General features: G+C 39.0%; 2 protein-coding genes and 1 pseudogene across 5 annotated transcripts; 2 read left to right on the top strand and 1 right to left on the bottom strand.

Annotated features, from left to right (window-relative positions):
* Nucleotides 1-512: 512 nt before the first annotated feature.
* LOC121753261 (transcription factor HBP-1b(c38)-like) lies at nt 513-4,014 on the top strand. Of its 4 annotated transcripts, none has more exons than XM_042148486.1 (10): nt 513-958; nt 1,574-1,677; nt 1,889-1,959; nt 2,042-2,236; nt 2,315-2,371; nt 2,453-2,512; nt 2,605-2,734; nt 2,836-3,107; nt 3,196-3,426; nt 3,518-4,014. In XM_042148486.1, exons 1-10 carry the CDS (start codon nt 861-863, stop codon nt 3,665-3,667), a joined length of 1,368 nt encoding a protein of 455 aa, XP_042004420.1. In that variant the 5' UTR covers nt 513-860; the 3' UTR covers nt 3,668-4,014. The 4 variants fall into 4 exon arrangements, with proteins under 4 accessions (XP_042004420.1, XP_042004422.1, XP_042004421.1 ...); XM_042148488.1 differs by having other exon boundaries at nt 514-958; nt 1,901-1,959; XM_042148487.1 differs by having other exon boundaries at nt 516-958; nt 2,051-2,236.
* Nucleotides 4,015-5,931: 1,917 nt separating this feature from the next.
* On the top strand, nt 5,932-8,416 carry LOC121752691 (annotated as a pseudogene).
* Nucleotides 8,417-8,440: 24 nt separating this feature from the next.
* LOC121751806 (CDPK-related kinase 1-like) lies at nt 8,441-12,723 on the bottom strand. The gene is made up of 11 exons (XM_042146601.1): nt 11,618-12,723; nt 10,871-11,001; nt 10,616-10,657; nt 10,419-10,527; nt 10,241-10,319; nt 9,863-10,159; nt 9,600-9,712; nt 9,400-9,507; nt 9,241-9,303; nt 8,989-9,156; nt 8,441-8,913 (listed from the first exon to the last, which is right to left on the bottom strand). The coding sequence occupies exons 1-11, from the start codon at nt 12,104-12,106 to the stop codon at nt 8,776-8,778; spliced, it is 1,737 nt and encodes a 578-aa protein (XP_042002535.1). The 5' UTR covers nt 12,107-12,723; the 3' UTR covers nt 8,441-8,775.
* Nucleotides 12,724-13,183: the final 460 nt, after the last annotated feature.

Below are 13,183 nucleotides of genomic sequence, written 5' to 3'. Positions count from 1 at the left end.
TTTGTGGCTAGGCTATGACTGAGCTATTGATGGGCTATTCCTATTGTGGATGTCCTTATAGCAAACTGAAATTGGGTCTTTTATTTAATTGGTGAATTAAATAAAACAAACTATAATTTGCCGCAACATTTTTAAGGTTATTGAAAAATCTTAATTGAAGATTAGTAGATTATATACAGAAATGAAAGCTTTTTTTTTAAAAAAAAGAAAAGATATACTATTAATGAGTTAGCGGACATAAAATGAATACTAAATAGAGTATTAATTATATTTTAATTATATAAAATATAATTAAAGTTCAAATTGAAAATTCAAAACATTTTTTCGTTTGATTCATCTTCTTTCCATGAACCGCTGAACGTGACCAACAGAGGCTAAAACATTCTTATCAAATAGAGATTCCAAAACAAGAAAGAGGAAGTCGTTTCCATCACATTTTTGCACTCCACTCACAAATGAAAAGTTGGGCAATAACAAAAGCATAGCAAAAATGATGAGAGGATTTTGGAAAGTGGACAACATTCTCCAGTTGAAAATGACATTATCGGAATGGCACCTCCCTAACTTCAACAAAACTTTAAATAAACAGATTCTGAAATTGCATCATTTGAAAAATAGAATCTTGATTACAATAATCTGCTGGGACCCTTGAATTTCGTGCTGAAAGACATTAAAGTCGTACGGTTTTCCTGGTCAATCAGTTTACCTTTTCTCCAGCTCCAAAGATCCAACCATTGAAATTTATTTTTATTCTGTAATCTGTGCCTTGAAGATGTTTGTGAAAAGGCCTCTATAAGATCTTGATTTTATTAGGTCAATACACATGGGTTTGGGAAATTGAAGGTGTTGATGGTGTATTCATGGCTAGGGCAACTGTAAATATTGGGGGTGATGCAAATAGTAGAGCAAGTTCAGGGATGCCAAGCTTTATTTCCCAAGGACCAGTTTCCAACACCATGTAAGTCTGTCTCCATCCTTTGGTAATTATCTTGAAGTTTAATCCAGAAAATGTTAAATTTTTCATTCAATATAACCTTTAGGGTTCAATTTTGAAAGTTAGACCTTTCAAATTTCCCCCTTGGTAAAAATTGAATTGGGCTATGATAATAAATCAGAGCTGTTGAGGGTAGGTTAAGAAGTAAAGGTGATGAGCAGTAAGTAGGTAGAAGAAGAGATGAAGGCACTAAAGAAAGTGAGACTGTGTGAGGCGTGAAATTTTTCTTCTTGTTAAATCTTCAATGCTTAGTTAAATGGTGTTTAATGTTGAAATGGATTCAGCTTGCTTGATTTGTGGAGCCCTTTGTTTCTCTGCAGTTGTAGTTGAGAGTTTTTACTTCAATGAATTTATTGCTGATGAAGTTATTCTTGGATTTGCTTTATTGGTATTGGACTATATATTGATTGAAGTGGTCCTCCTTCTCATGTCTCAATCCTACTGGTTTTTGTCTCCACTCATTTGATCTGGTTGTGTTCTGTGATTCGTGGGATTCAACATTATTGCGCTTTTGGTGTTTGAGTTTTTGAAGTTTAACATTATTGTGCTCTATATGTGAGTGTAACTTGGTGTTTGCAGAGGTAGAGAGGTGAACGCTACACAGACTTCTAAGCGGCCTGATTTGGGGGGTCTCGAACAGTATATTGGATTTCGTGTAGGGGATGCCGGTAATGCCACCCATGGTGAGTTTCACAGGTTGTAGAGTTGGTTTGTGTGCTTACATGTCTCCCCTTTCTAACTTTGCAAAAAAGATTAGGTACTCGTCATTTTTTATTAGGTCGTTTCAGCACAACGAACGTAAAATCGTGTAGTCTAACTTTCTCGTTTTGGCATGGAAAGAAATTTAGTAAAGCTTCACATCATTAGGAAGTAGTTGTTCTAACGTGGTGGCAGTGTTTAATCTAGTTCTGAATAACCAAGCGGCTAGTCTGGATCATCATAATCAGTTTGGTGGATTCAATATGGTAAGCATCTCCTTATGTATCGTGGCTCTATTTACTTCATTCGATTTTCACAGCCTTTGAAATGTTATATGACGGATAAAAGTATGTGCAGTCTAGTGCTTCAACAAACACAAATTTCTTTCGATCCGGGACAGGGCAAGTGCAGAAGGGCATGCAGAAAAATCTAGTGTCTGTAACTGGAGCTCAGAATGAAAATTGGAGAGAGTCAAACATGGCAGATTCGAGTTCACACACAGAAACCTCAACAGATATGGATCCTGATGATAAAAATAACAAGGTGATATGTCTTTCTTTTCTATTTTTTATCTGAAGACATGTACATGAATTGTCTGATGTTTCTGTGCTCCATATACAGTTTGATATAGGCCAATCTGCGGATGTTGGAGCCGGGGATTCCAGTGACAGATCGAAGGTAAAAATGGTTTTATTTACCAGACATTGCGAGTTTATATATCATCATCTTATCGATCCTTTTCTTATGATATAACACCAGACATTGCGGAGGCTTGCTCAGAATCGAGAGGCTGCTAGGAAGAGCAGACTGAGGAAGAAAGTAGGTTACCTTTAATGTTCGAGTTATGTATGTATCTCAACTGGTGTTTGTATTTTTGAGCGAATTAAGGTGACCTTTGACGTATATTTCAGGCCTACGTGCAGCAGCTGGAGAATAGCCGTCTAAAGCTGACTCAGCTGGAGCAGGAGGTGCAGCAGGCACGCCAGCAGGGCGCGATCGTTTCAAGCAACGGAGAACAATCTAGCACAGGAACTGGAAATGGTGCGATCTCTGTTCCCACGGTGGCCCTTCCTACATTTCTCTATGTGGCCGAGTTATGAAAACATAGATGAGGATTAGTTGCTTATGCTTCTGTCGTGCAGGGACCTTAGCTTTCGATATGGAATATGCAAGGTGGGTGGAAGAGCAAAACAGAAGGATAAACGAACTGAGGGCAGCTGTAAACTTGCATGTGGGCGATGCAGAGCTGGTTACAATTGTGGAGAACACTGCGGCACACTTCAATGAGATCTTCACGCTGAAAGGTAATGCAGCCAAGGGGGAGGTGTTTCACATCTTATCGGGAATGTGGAAGACTCCCGCAGAGAGGTGTTTCCTATGGATTGGTGGTTTCCGTCCGTCAGAACTTCTAAAGGTCTATAATTAAACCCTAGATCGCTCCACATTCTGTAGGTCGTTTTCTGTTTATTTTGTTAAAACCGAGAGACTGATGGTTTGTGCAGATTCTGGTGAGCCAGCTGGAGCCCCTGACGGAGCAGCAGCTGTTGGGGATCAGCAACCTGCAGCAGTCGTCGAACCAAGCAGAAGACGCCCTCTCGCAGGGTATGGAGGCGTTGCAGCAGTCTCTAGCAGAGACGTTGGCCAGTGGTTCGACTGCGAATGTGGCGAATTATATGGGTCAGATGGCGATGGCGATGGGCAAACTAGGCACTCTTGAGGGTTTTCTGCAACAGGTGATGCTTCCTTCCTTCCTTCCTTCCGGTTAGTGGAGACTAGAGCTACTAGGATCTTGACTCATCGTGTTTTATCTTTCCGTTGTGCTAGGCCGACAACTTAAGACAGCAAACTCTGCAGCAGATGCGTCGCACACTGACGACGCGTCAGTCGGCTCGTGCTCTTCTGTTGATACACGACTACTTCTCGAGGCTCCGGGCCCTTAGCTCTCTGTGGCTCGCGAGGCCCAAGGAAGGGTAGATATGTGTCAAGAAGGACGATGAATCTGCGACGCAAGAATTGCCCTGCAATGTGTGGTTTCCATGTCCACAATCTGATTTTATGAAATAGGGCAAATAATCTATATTCATAGCTTGAACTAATAGACAGATGATGATAGATCATGTACAGGCAAGAAGAATACAGGTCAATCGAATTGACTTCAAATAGATGAAATAAGATATTACATTCGAACTCGTTGTCGTTGAAAATGGGGGTATATCATTTTGCCCCAGAAAAATGTAGTGCAGAATCAATTTTCTTAACAATATCATATATTGAATAATACTAGTACAGAAATTAATATATAATCATTTGTTAGTTTGATATGACCTGATATTTTTTTGTTTGACCACAAGTGTGATCAGGACCAACATGGTCACTTTATTATGGCAGAATCAATATTTTTAGGGCATTGTGATAGTTTTATCGCTGAAATTATGGGAATTTTGATGGGGATGAAGAAGTGTGCTAGTATTGGTTAAGGAATGTGAAAGTCCAAATGGACAACAAACCACTGGCACAAATGTTGGATAAGGGTGAAGGGTTCCCATGGAGGAATTATGATGAGTTGTGTGAAATTAATCAAATCATGGACACATATTCGTACTAGGTGGAGCATATTTACCGTGAAGCGAAAGCCGTCGCAGATTTCTTGGCGAAACAAGTGTCCTCGGGTCAAAAAAAGGTTTGCTACGTCTCAATAGTATTTCCTACCCATACTTGCGAGAAAAAAAGGGCAATTGCTCCAGGGAGACCTTCCAACTCAGAAGATAATGGTGCAAAAATGCTCGAGTTGGTTTTTGCGTTAGAGAGCGGAGCTGGGGAAGGAGAGGTGATGGTTAACGATAGCACAACGGTATTGAAGAGTTTCACCATTTGATTGTTGCTATGCAAATCAAGATCGTTAATTTTAAAGAGGGAAGGCCCGAAGCAAGTTGAAAATTTGTATTGCTATCTTTGTATTTGAAGCAATCAATGGAAGATTTTTTAAAAAAAAGATGATTTAAATTAGTTCATACTTTTTATTTCTCCAAATGAGTTTGATTATAGCGAAAATTAAAAAATATACTGTATCACTGTTTTTTTTTTCGTTCACTCATATATGTACTTTTTATTTCTCCAAATGAGTTTGATTATAGCGAAAATTAAAAAATATACTGTATCAATTTTTTTCTCCCGTTCACTCATATGTGGTGTGTATAGTGTATACTCTTTCTCAAAACTCTTTTATCAAACATTTATTTAAAACTCAGCTGCTGAGGTGCCGAACTGCCACCATGTACTCTTTAAGTATTTTTATACTACGATTTTAACCTAAATGTATTTAATTTGTATAGATATGTTTCCATGTACTACTTCCTTTGTCCCTGAAAATTTATCCTTATTTTCATTTCTGTTGCGTCCCAAAAACTTTCACTTTTCACTTTTACCATTTTTAAATAGTAAACCCTACATTTCACTAATTTATTTTTACTCACATTTTATTAGTATAAAACTAATACTCCTATATAATAGTAGGACACGCATGCCATTAACTTTTTCAACTCTTGCATTTATTAAAACTCATGAGGATCAAATGGTGACAAATTATAAGGGACGGGGGAGTAATATTTATCCTCTTCTTCATTCCCCGTTTGTTTATTAGAAAATATTTTATTTTAATTCAAAAACATCAATATAATATACTCATTTTCTTTGAATAATCAGTAACCAAAAATGAATAAATGATTAAACATCTCGTAGCATAATCTAATCAATAAATTCACCATTAATTCGTCGTTAATAAATATGCATAATCAGAAAAATTGTTAGATCCTTTGATAAATAAAGAGTATAGTGTATAATTCCTTTGAAGCAGCGAAGCCTCTTCACCTAACGTAGCGCGTAAGTCATTCCCCCAGACTCTCTCTCGGCCGATTAAATGGTTGCGAATTCGGCAGTGGTTGCAGTGAATTGCAGGCCAGGCGCCTCCAACTCTCACTTCCGCTGCCTGATGTTCTAAAAACTCCTTCCTAGCTCATCCTCCGGGAATCCAGGTCACCCACCCATCTCATCCATAACCATGCATGTCTGACTCTGAGAGACAAACACAAAGGATAGTTTTGGGGAATGTTGTTTTTATCGATCATCACTAAAGCCCTGATTATTGCTAGCATGATTGTTTATGTGAATAGATGTCATTTCCGGATTTTTTGGTCAGCCCTTTTTCTGATTTTATCTTCCTTAATTTTGTTGATACTTAATTTCGTGTTTTTGAAACTACAGATTATTTGGAGGAAAGAGCACAGGGTAGCAGATTGTATGGTTTTCGGGGCGTTCCTGCTGGAATCATCAATCGTAATTATCTTTTGCTTGGAACATCTTCTTTCTTGCTTTTACTTTCTTTTGTTAACAGGGTGGCTTTGACCTGATCTGCAGTGGGAGGGACAAGATAGAGACCCCTGAACAAGTAGCTCATAGTTATTCCATCATTCGAATTTCTGTTGCTTCGTATGAATTATTTGCTTAAACAGACATGTATGTATATTGTGTATTTTTCAGTTCAAAAAGGCTGAGGAGAGTGTGAATAAGCTTGATTTGGACGGACTTCTTGTCATAGGAGGAGATGATTCAAATACCAATGCATGTCTTCTTGCTGAGAATTTCAGGTAAGATTTTTGCTCTTTTTCACATCTGTTTTTTCGATGCTTGCATCTGATGAACAATTTCAGGGAAAAGAAAATGAAAACACGAGTCATCGGATGCCCCAAAACAATTGATGGTGACCTGAAATGCAAGGAAGTTCCTACAAGTTTCGGATTTGATACTGCATGCAAGGTGATCTTATCTTGCATATCAGCATATGGCTACCTCTGTCCTGGTTCTGTTTTTTTTTCACTCCTTTTCTCTTTAGCCACAATCACTCGAGAGACTTATCAGTATATTTAATTTGGATTCAGATATATTCGGAAATGATTGGGAATGTTATGGTAGATGCTCGTTCAACTGGGAAATATTATCATTGTAAGTGTGGAATTAGTCTTTCTTGTTTATGTTTCTGTTCTTTTAGTTAATTTTCATTTTTCACTCAAGGCTCATTGATTCTTTATCCGTGCAGTTGTGAGGCTTATGGGCCGAGATGCTTCGCATATAACACTGGAATGCAGTTTGCAGACTCATCCGAATATAACCATCATCGGTGAAGAGGTGATCAACTTTGTATCAAGAACTACTTAGTCAGCTCTCTCAGTCTAAATTGAATGATCCTTTATAACGAAAATGCGCTTCTAATGAAGGTTGCATCAACGAAACAAACTCTGAAGATTGTCACATATTATATCACAGATGTGATATGTAAACGTGCTGAACGTGGTCACAACTATGGTGTTATACTCATACCTGAAGGCTTGATTGATTTCATCCCTGAGGTTTATATGCAACTACAATAAGTTTTACATGCTGTATCACCTCATTTGGTTTTGAATCATCAAGTTCTGAACAGCTCTTGACATCTTACAGATTCAACAACCGATCTCCGAGCTGAATGAAATCCTAGCTAATGATGTTGTTGATGGAGATGGAATGTGGAAGAAGAAACTCGGTAGCCAATCTCAAACTTTTTGAACTTCTACCACAAGCAATTCAAGCACAATTGCTACTCGAAAGAGATCCTCATGGAAACGTGCAGGTAACCAACCGTGTAGACTTTTGTTTTATCCTACAATGAGAAAGTGACTGCATGACTTCATTTCATATTATCTAGGTTGCTAAGATAGAGACAGAAAAAATGCTCATTGAAATGGTGGAGACTGAATTAGAATCCAGAAGGAAGCAAGGTGTATACAAAAACGACTTCAGAGGACAGTCTCATTTTCTCGGGTAACTATAAAACTCGCGCCAGTAGATTCATGATAGAGATTTCCTCCCTTTGTCAAGGTATTCAGAAGTAAAAATAAGTTTCCGATTCTTTTCCAGATACGAAGGTAGATGTGGTTTGCCTTCGAATTTTGATGCCAACTACTGCTATGCATTGGGTTATGCTGCTGGGGCTCTCCTTCATTCTGGGAAGACTGGCCTCATTTCCTCTGTTTGTGCCTTTTACATAAACCCCACGTTTGAATCTGTGTATATATACATATGTTGAGTTCCTTGTGTATGGCTCAGGTGGGAAACTTGACTGCATCGGTCAAGAAATGGACTGTAGGTGGTACAGCACTGACATCTCTTATGGATGTTGAAAGAAGACATGGTTTGTTCTATACGAATAAAACGAATGACTTGCTAAAACTTGGTTATTCTTATGATCTAAATGGCTTCTCTATCGCTCTTTCTAACAGGAAAGTTCAAGCATGTCATCAAGAAGGCAATGGTGGAAGTTGAAGGTAGTATTCATCATCATGTTCCATGCTCTGTTTTTCTTAAGTGAATATAAAAATTAGCCACATTTGTTGTGTACAATTAGGCGCTCCTTTCAAAAAGTTTGCATCAATGCGTGAAGAATGGGCTCTCAACAATCACTACTGCAATCCAGGTAAACCGAGCTACAATGACATCTAGCTCACTCTCTTATCACTGAAAATGAAAGAGTCTTCTTGGTGTCTGGTTGCAGGTCCACTTCAGTTTCAGGGTCCAACATCAAATGTCACAAACCACACTCTGATGCTGGAACTTGATGCCTATGCTTAAACTAATGCAATTAGGCACTATTTTGTTTTCATTTTCTGGATTTTTCATGAGTAAAGACTTTATGATATTCTGCATCTTTGAAGGATGTTTTGTTACTCAACAGCTCTTCACAACTATATAACTTATTGAGAAGCTAGGTGCACAGGTTACACAAAGTAATACACCAAAGGCACAAGCTGTAATTTAGACCTGAAAACACCTCTGCTACTACCACTCCCACCTATACATTCCATTCCTCTACATCTCACGCCAGAATACAGGTACGGAAATGAAACTAACGAGACATACCGAAGGCGGATCATACGCTGCTGCAAACACGGTATTAGCTTTCAACGTCCAACAAATATGTGCAAGACCTAACAGGGACGCGAAGGATGCCCCTTTATCAAGCAAATGTGGTAAGCACAGTGATAGAACGAGCTTCAAGCCTTCTGAATTGCGCGAGAGGACACTCCATGCAGAAGCCTTACGAATCCCAAGAAACTAAGCTTCCCATCCGATTGCCTAATCCAATCTTGCAGAACTACATGGACTGGAACAGATGGACTTAGTCCAAGCTCCTGTCGAAGAAAGCAAAGTCGAGGTCAGAAATTTGTATCAGGCATGGCATAAAAGAGAGAGCGAGAGGGGCATACTGAAGCAAGCTCTTCTATCATAATGGGTCTATTCCCATCCTTCTCAAAGAATTCATACGCGCTGCGTGCATGTTGCTCCCAGCTAGCTACTCCTTCCAGCTGGTGCACGCTTACAACTGCAGCGCAGAATTCTTCGAAATCGAACTTCCTGTACTGAAGAGAACTCACCTGCGTAAAACAAGAACATCAATTTTTGCAAGAAGAAAATCATGAGGCTCATTAGTTAAAGACTCAACTGAAAGGGACACTTACCACATTAACATATTCGAGAACACGTGAATCCTTCACTGCATCAGTCGAATTCTTTACCATTGCCTGCAGGAGGTGGTTGTAAGATAAACTAGAAAAAACATAAAGTTGGTGTACACAAACACACACACATGGAGGGAGGTAGAGAGAGAGATAGCTGACCGATTTGAAATTCTGTAAGGAAACAAATCCGCTTTTACTTGGACCTAATAACGTAAACTGTTCTCGAAGATACGCTAGTTGGGGAATGGTCAAACTTCTTGCAAGAGCCTGTCGTGATTGAAGAAAGAAACACATTATTTCAAAGGGGAAAGCAAAGAAACGTCATTCAGAGAAGCATCGCGTATCCAAAATATACATACCCCTAAAGCTGCCTTTCTCAACGAAGAAGAGCATATATAAGCTCTAACAAGCCTATAGATGATCATATCAAGAGGAATTTTCACGTCGCGATGACCAGCCAGCCATGGATGACCTACAGAGGAGAACGGGATTAGTGTAATGAATGAACAAATCGTATTAGTTGAGACACTTCCAACACGACCTAACATATCATATCAATAAGAATGAGAATTGAAATAAATCAATCATATAATTCTAAAAATAATTTAACCGAGCGACTTACTAAGAGCCTGAGCTGCAGTTAGCCTTTTCCGATAGTCCTTGTTCAATAATTGTTTCACAAAATCTATGGCATCAGGAGACAAATTTGGCCACGGATCTTCCTCAAAACTAGGGTCAGCTTTTAGAACAGCCCGGAAGATTCCAGATTCTGTCCTCGCCCAGAAGGGTCTGCTTCCACAAAGAAGAATATAAGCAATCACACCTATGCTCCACATGTCAGCCTCTGTTCCGTAAGATCTATGCAAGACTTCAGGTGCCACATAATAAGCACTTCCAACAATATCGTTCAGTCTTTCATCTGTCAAAATGAAAATATACACCCATCAGATTCAACTGCACTGTAGCAATGAGAAGGGAAAGTGTATAGCAAAGGCTCGACCTGGCTTTACATAATCAGAGAGTCCAAAGTCGATGGCCTTCAAAGAGGAGCGTTCATCTTTGGAGACGAAGAGAAAATTCTGAGGTAATTCAAGAAATGCAAGCCAATAAGGTAAAAGAATGTTACCCCTTAAGCTAAAAACAAGGGACGAAGTTTAGTTGGAGACATCAAGATGTACCTCAGGCTTTAGGTCCCGATGAACCACACCTTGGAGATGACAATATGCAACTACATTTAAAATCTGTACCATCACATCTTTTGCATCTTCTTCCGCATACTTTCCACCCCTGGAGCAACAAACAAAAAGTCACTAAAAAGGAGATGAAGTGCATGAGATCTTTCACTAAAGAAAAGGGGGAACACGAATAAGCATACCTAGAAAGTATGCGATCTAGAAGCTCTCCTCCGTTGCACAACCTGTTAAAGTAATGGGAAAAATGCACACCATCATACAACTCATTATCATTCAGAGGGGATTTAGAGGTGTATCCACTATCCCCTAACGAGCTCCAAAGATTGCATTTTGTACTCATTACTGAATCAACACTTACTAGAGAGCCGTAAGATTAGAAAATAAGAAATGCACTAAAATGACTAGTAGGGCAGAAAGGATCCAAAGTGCAAACTTACTCCATCACTATATAGACACTGTCTTCATCCTCGTAGGCCTCATAGAACTGCACTAAGTTCTTGTGCCCCGTCAATGCACGTAGTATCTTTACTTCTCGTCTCACATCTTCGATAGCAATTGCTGTAGTCATCTGCACAAATTACATAATATTTCATTTAGTTTCCCCCTTTTTTGTATAGCCATGTTCCATATATAAAATCACACGCATTTAAAGCACAAAAAAACAATCAAAAGCAAAACCATGCATCCTGAAATCCCATGAGCACGTTACACTACTTCATGACACGAATGCACTGACGAGTAGTTGAGAGAGCCAACAAACAGGCATCTACGAAATAAGATGATAAACATTGTAATTTCAGCAGGTAAAATAGAAGTCATGAATCAAATCACTACTAATCATGCATTACACAACACAGTCTATCATATCCTATCGATCATTGATCCCAGAAACAGCGCACACTGTGAGATCATCAATCCATTCAACTACATCGTGTAGTCTACATAAGCTCCAAAACACACACAGAGAAGATGCAAGAAAAAAAACATAAACAATGCACAACACGTAGACAAAATAGCAGAAAACAAGAGCAACAATGCATTCAAACAAGAGCAACAACGCATTCATTATCCAGTAAAAGCAACAACACTTCCAAACATCAAAATTGCCATTTATGAAACACCACTAAAACTATAAAAAACCACAACAGAGACAAATTCACAACAATCACCCCAAGAATAACAACCTTCAACTTCGGGATAACCTTAACAGCCACATCCTGCCCTCTCAAACACCCCTTCTTCCCTCTAGCAGCGCAAGCAAAACCAAAGTGGCCCCTACCAACCTCCTCCTCCATCTCAAAATGACTATAGAAACTCTTCGAGTACCCAAAATTCTTGTCCAACCCAACAATCTCACACTCACTCCCTTCAGGTATTGTGGCCTCATTGGGCTTCACAGAGCCATGCCTCCTCGCTAGCAACGCCTTGATGTGCTTCGCCGGCGATGGCGGCGGAAACGGCCGCTTGAAAAACCGGAGAGGGGTCGAAGTAACACTGCTGGAATTAGCAGGGGAGTTCTTGAATAAACTAGGCAGAGGGCTAGGGCTATAAAATGGGAATTTGGGGGTTTTCCCAGTTGAATTGAGTGCGTGCTCATTGTTCTCAGCTTGAATTATCGAATTTCCAGAGAGATTTTCGGGGGAGTCAATGGGTTTCCCATGACAAAGTCCCATGGAATCAAGAACAACGAAGATTCAAGAGAAAAGTTTGGACAGAGTCCCAAGGGCTAATCCACAAAGGCTTAGTTTAAAGCTTGATCAAGACAACCCCAAATAGAATTTACCGCAGAATTTGCCAGTGGAAATGGAATCCCACGGCAAATCCAACAAGGGACAAAAAAACCAAAGGCCCAGAAATTGGGGGGAAATATATATAAAAAATTCAATCTTGTCAGATGACGAGAGGGGATGAGTATTTTGCAGTGATCAATGGCGGAAAGATTTTAGCTAAAGCAAAAAAAAATGGAATATGATCAGCAGGAGGAAATGGGTAGAAATAGAAGCTAGGAAATTAGCTGAATGCAGAGAGAAAGATTGAAACTTGGAATAAAAAAATTGATAAAAACAGAAATAGAATAGCAGAAAGAAGAAGGGTAAGGAAATGGGAGTCAGAAAAAGAGCACTAAAGCGAGAAGAAAAGATGCCTGCCTCAGGCAACAAGAAAAGAGCACAAACCCCCTCTTTCTTCCAACTAGTTTTTTCAATTTTTCTTCTTTTCCTTTCACCTTTTCCTATTTAATTTGTTTTCCCACTTATATTATGCCAAGAATTTCACTTTTTTTCTGCGATTTTTGTTGGGTGATATGTGAAGGATACATCATTTTTTAGAGGGCCTCTTATTAATTGCAAGTAAGTGATAATGTGGTGGGGTTAGGGTTTGGATCAATCCAGCCTGTCTTCATCCAGAGACATAGAGTGTAAACATCCGAATACAACTAAGAAAATTTTATCTTTTTATAATTAATCTCTTGCAGATTGATCTTTGACTAGCTTTTTGGTATTTGATCAACGCATTCAATTTTCAAACATCTTAATTAGGTATATATTCTTGAAAACCAGCAAATCATACTCATTAGTACTAAAAATTCTAACTTTCTTATAGTATATGCATTATGACATTATCAATTGTAAAATAGAGATTAAGGTTAGTTTATAGGATAATAATAAAGATTTTTTTTTTATGTTAGCTTATCATATTTTGCATTTGCAAGGTATTAGGATACTCGGCTCTCGCCAGAGAGAAACTGAAGC

Source organism: Salvia splendens, chromosome 10 (genome assembly GCF_004379255.2).
Source record: "Salvia splendens isolate huo1 chromosome 10, SspV2, whole genome shotgun sequence".
NCBI lineage: Eukaryota > Viridiplantae > Streptophyta > Magnoliopsida > Lamiales > Lamiaceae > Salvia > Salvia splendens.
This window is presented reverse-complemented; position numbering and strand designations above follow the sequence as displayed.

What these genes read in the sequence shown, in the direction of transcription:
- LOC121751806 (XM_042146601.1), bottom strand. Translation starts at nt 12,106, where the DNA reads ATGGGACTTTGTCATGGGAAACCCATTGACTCCCCCGAAAATCTCTCT. An exon ending in AGGTTATCCCGAAGTTGAAG is followed by an intron (nt 11,002 to 11,617) that starts GTTGTTATTCTT and finishes TAATTTGTGCAG; the next exon opens with ATGACTACAGCAATTGCTAT. An exon ending in CTAGATCGCATACTTTCTAG is followed by an intron (nt 10,528 to 10,615) that starts GTATGCTTATTC and finishes TTGTTGCTCCAG; the next exon opens with GGGTGGAAAGTATGCGGAAG.
- LOC121753261 (XM_042148486.1), top strand. Translation starts at nt 861, where the DNA reads ATGGCTAGGGCAACTGTAAATATTGGGGGTGATGCAAATAGTAGAGCA. An exon ending in GGACCAGTTTCCAACACCAT is followed by an intron (nt 959 to 1,573) that starts GTAAGTCTGTCT and finishes TGGTGTTTGCAG; the next exon opens with AGGTAGAGAGGTGAACGCTA. An exon ending in AGAGCAGACTGAGGAAGAAA is followed by an intron (nt 2,513 to 2,604) that starts GTAGGTTACCTT and finishes CGTATATTTCAG; the next exon opens with GCCTACGTGCAGCAGCTGGA.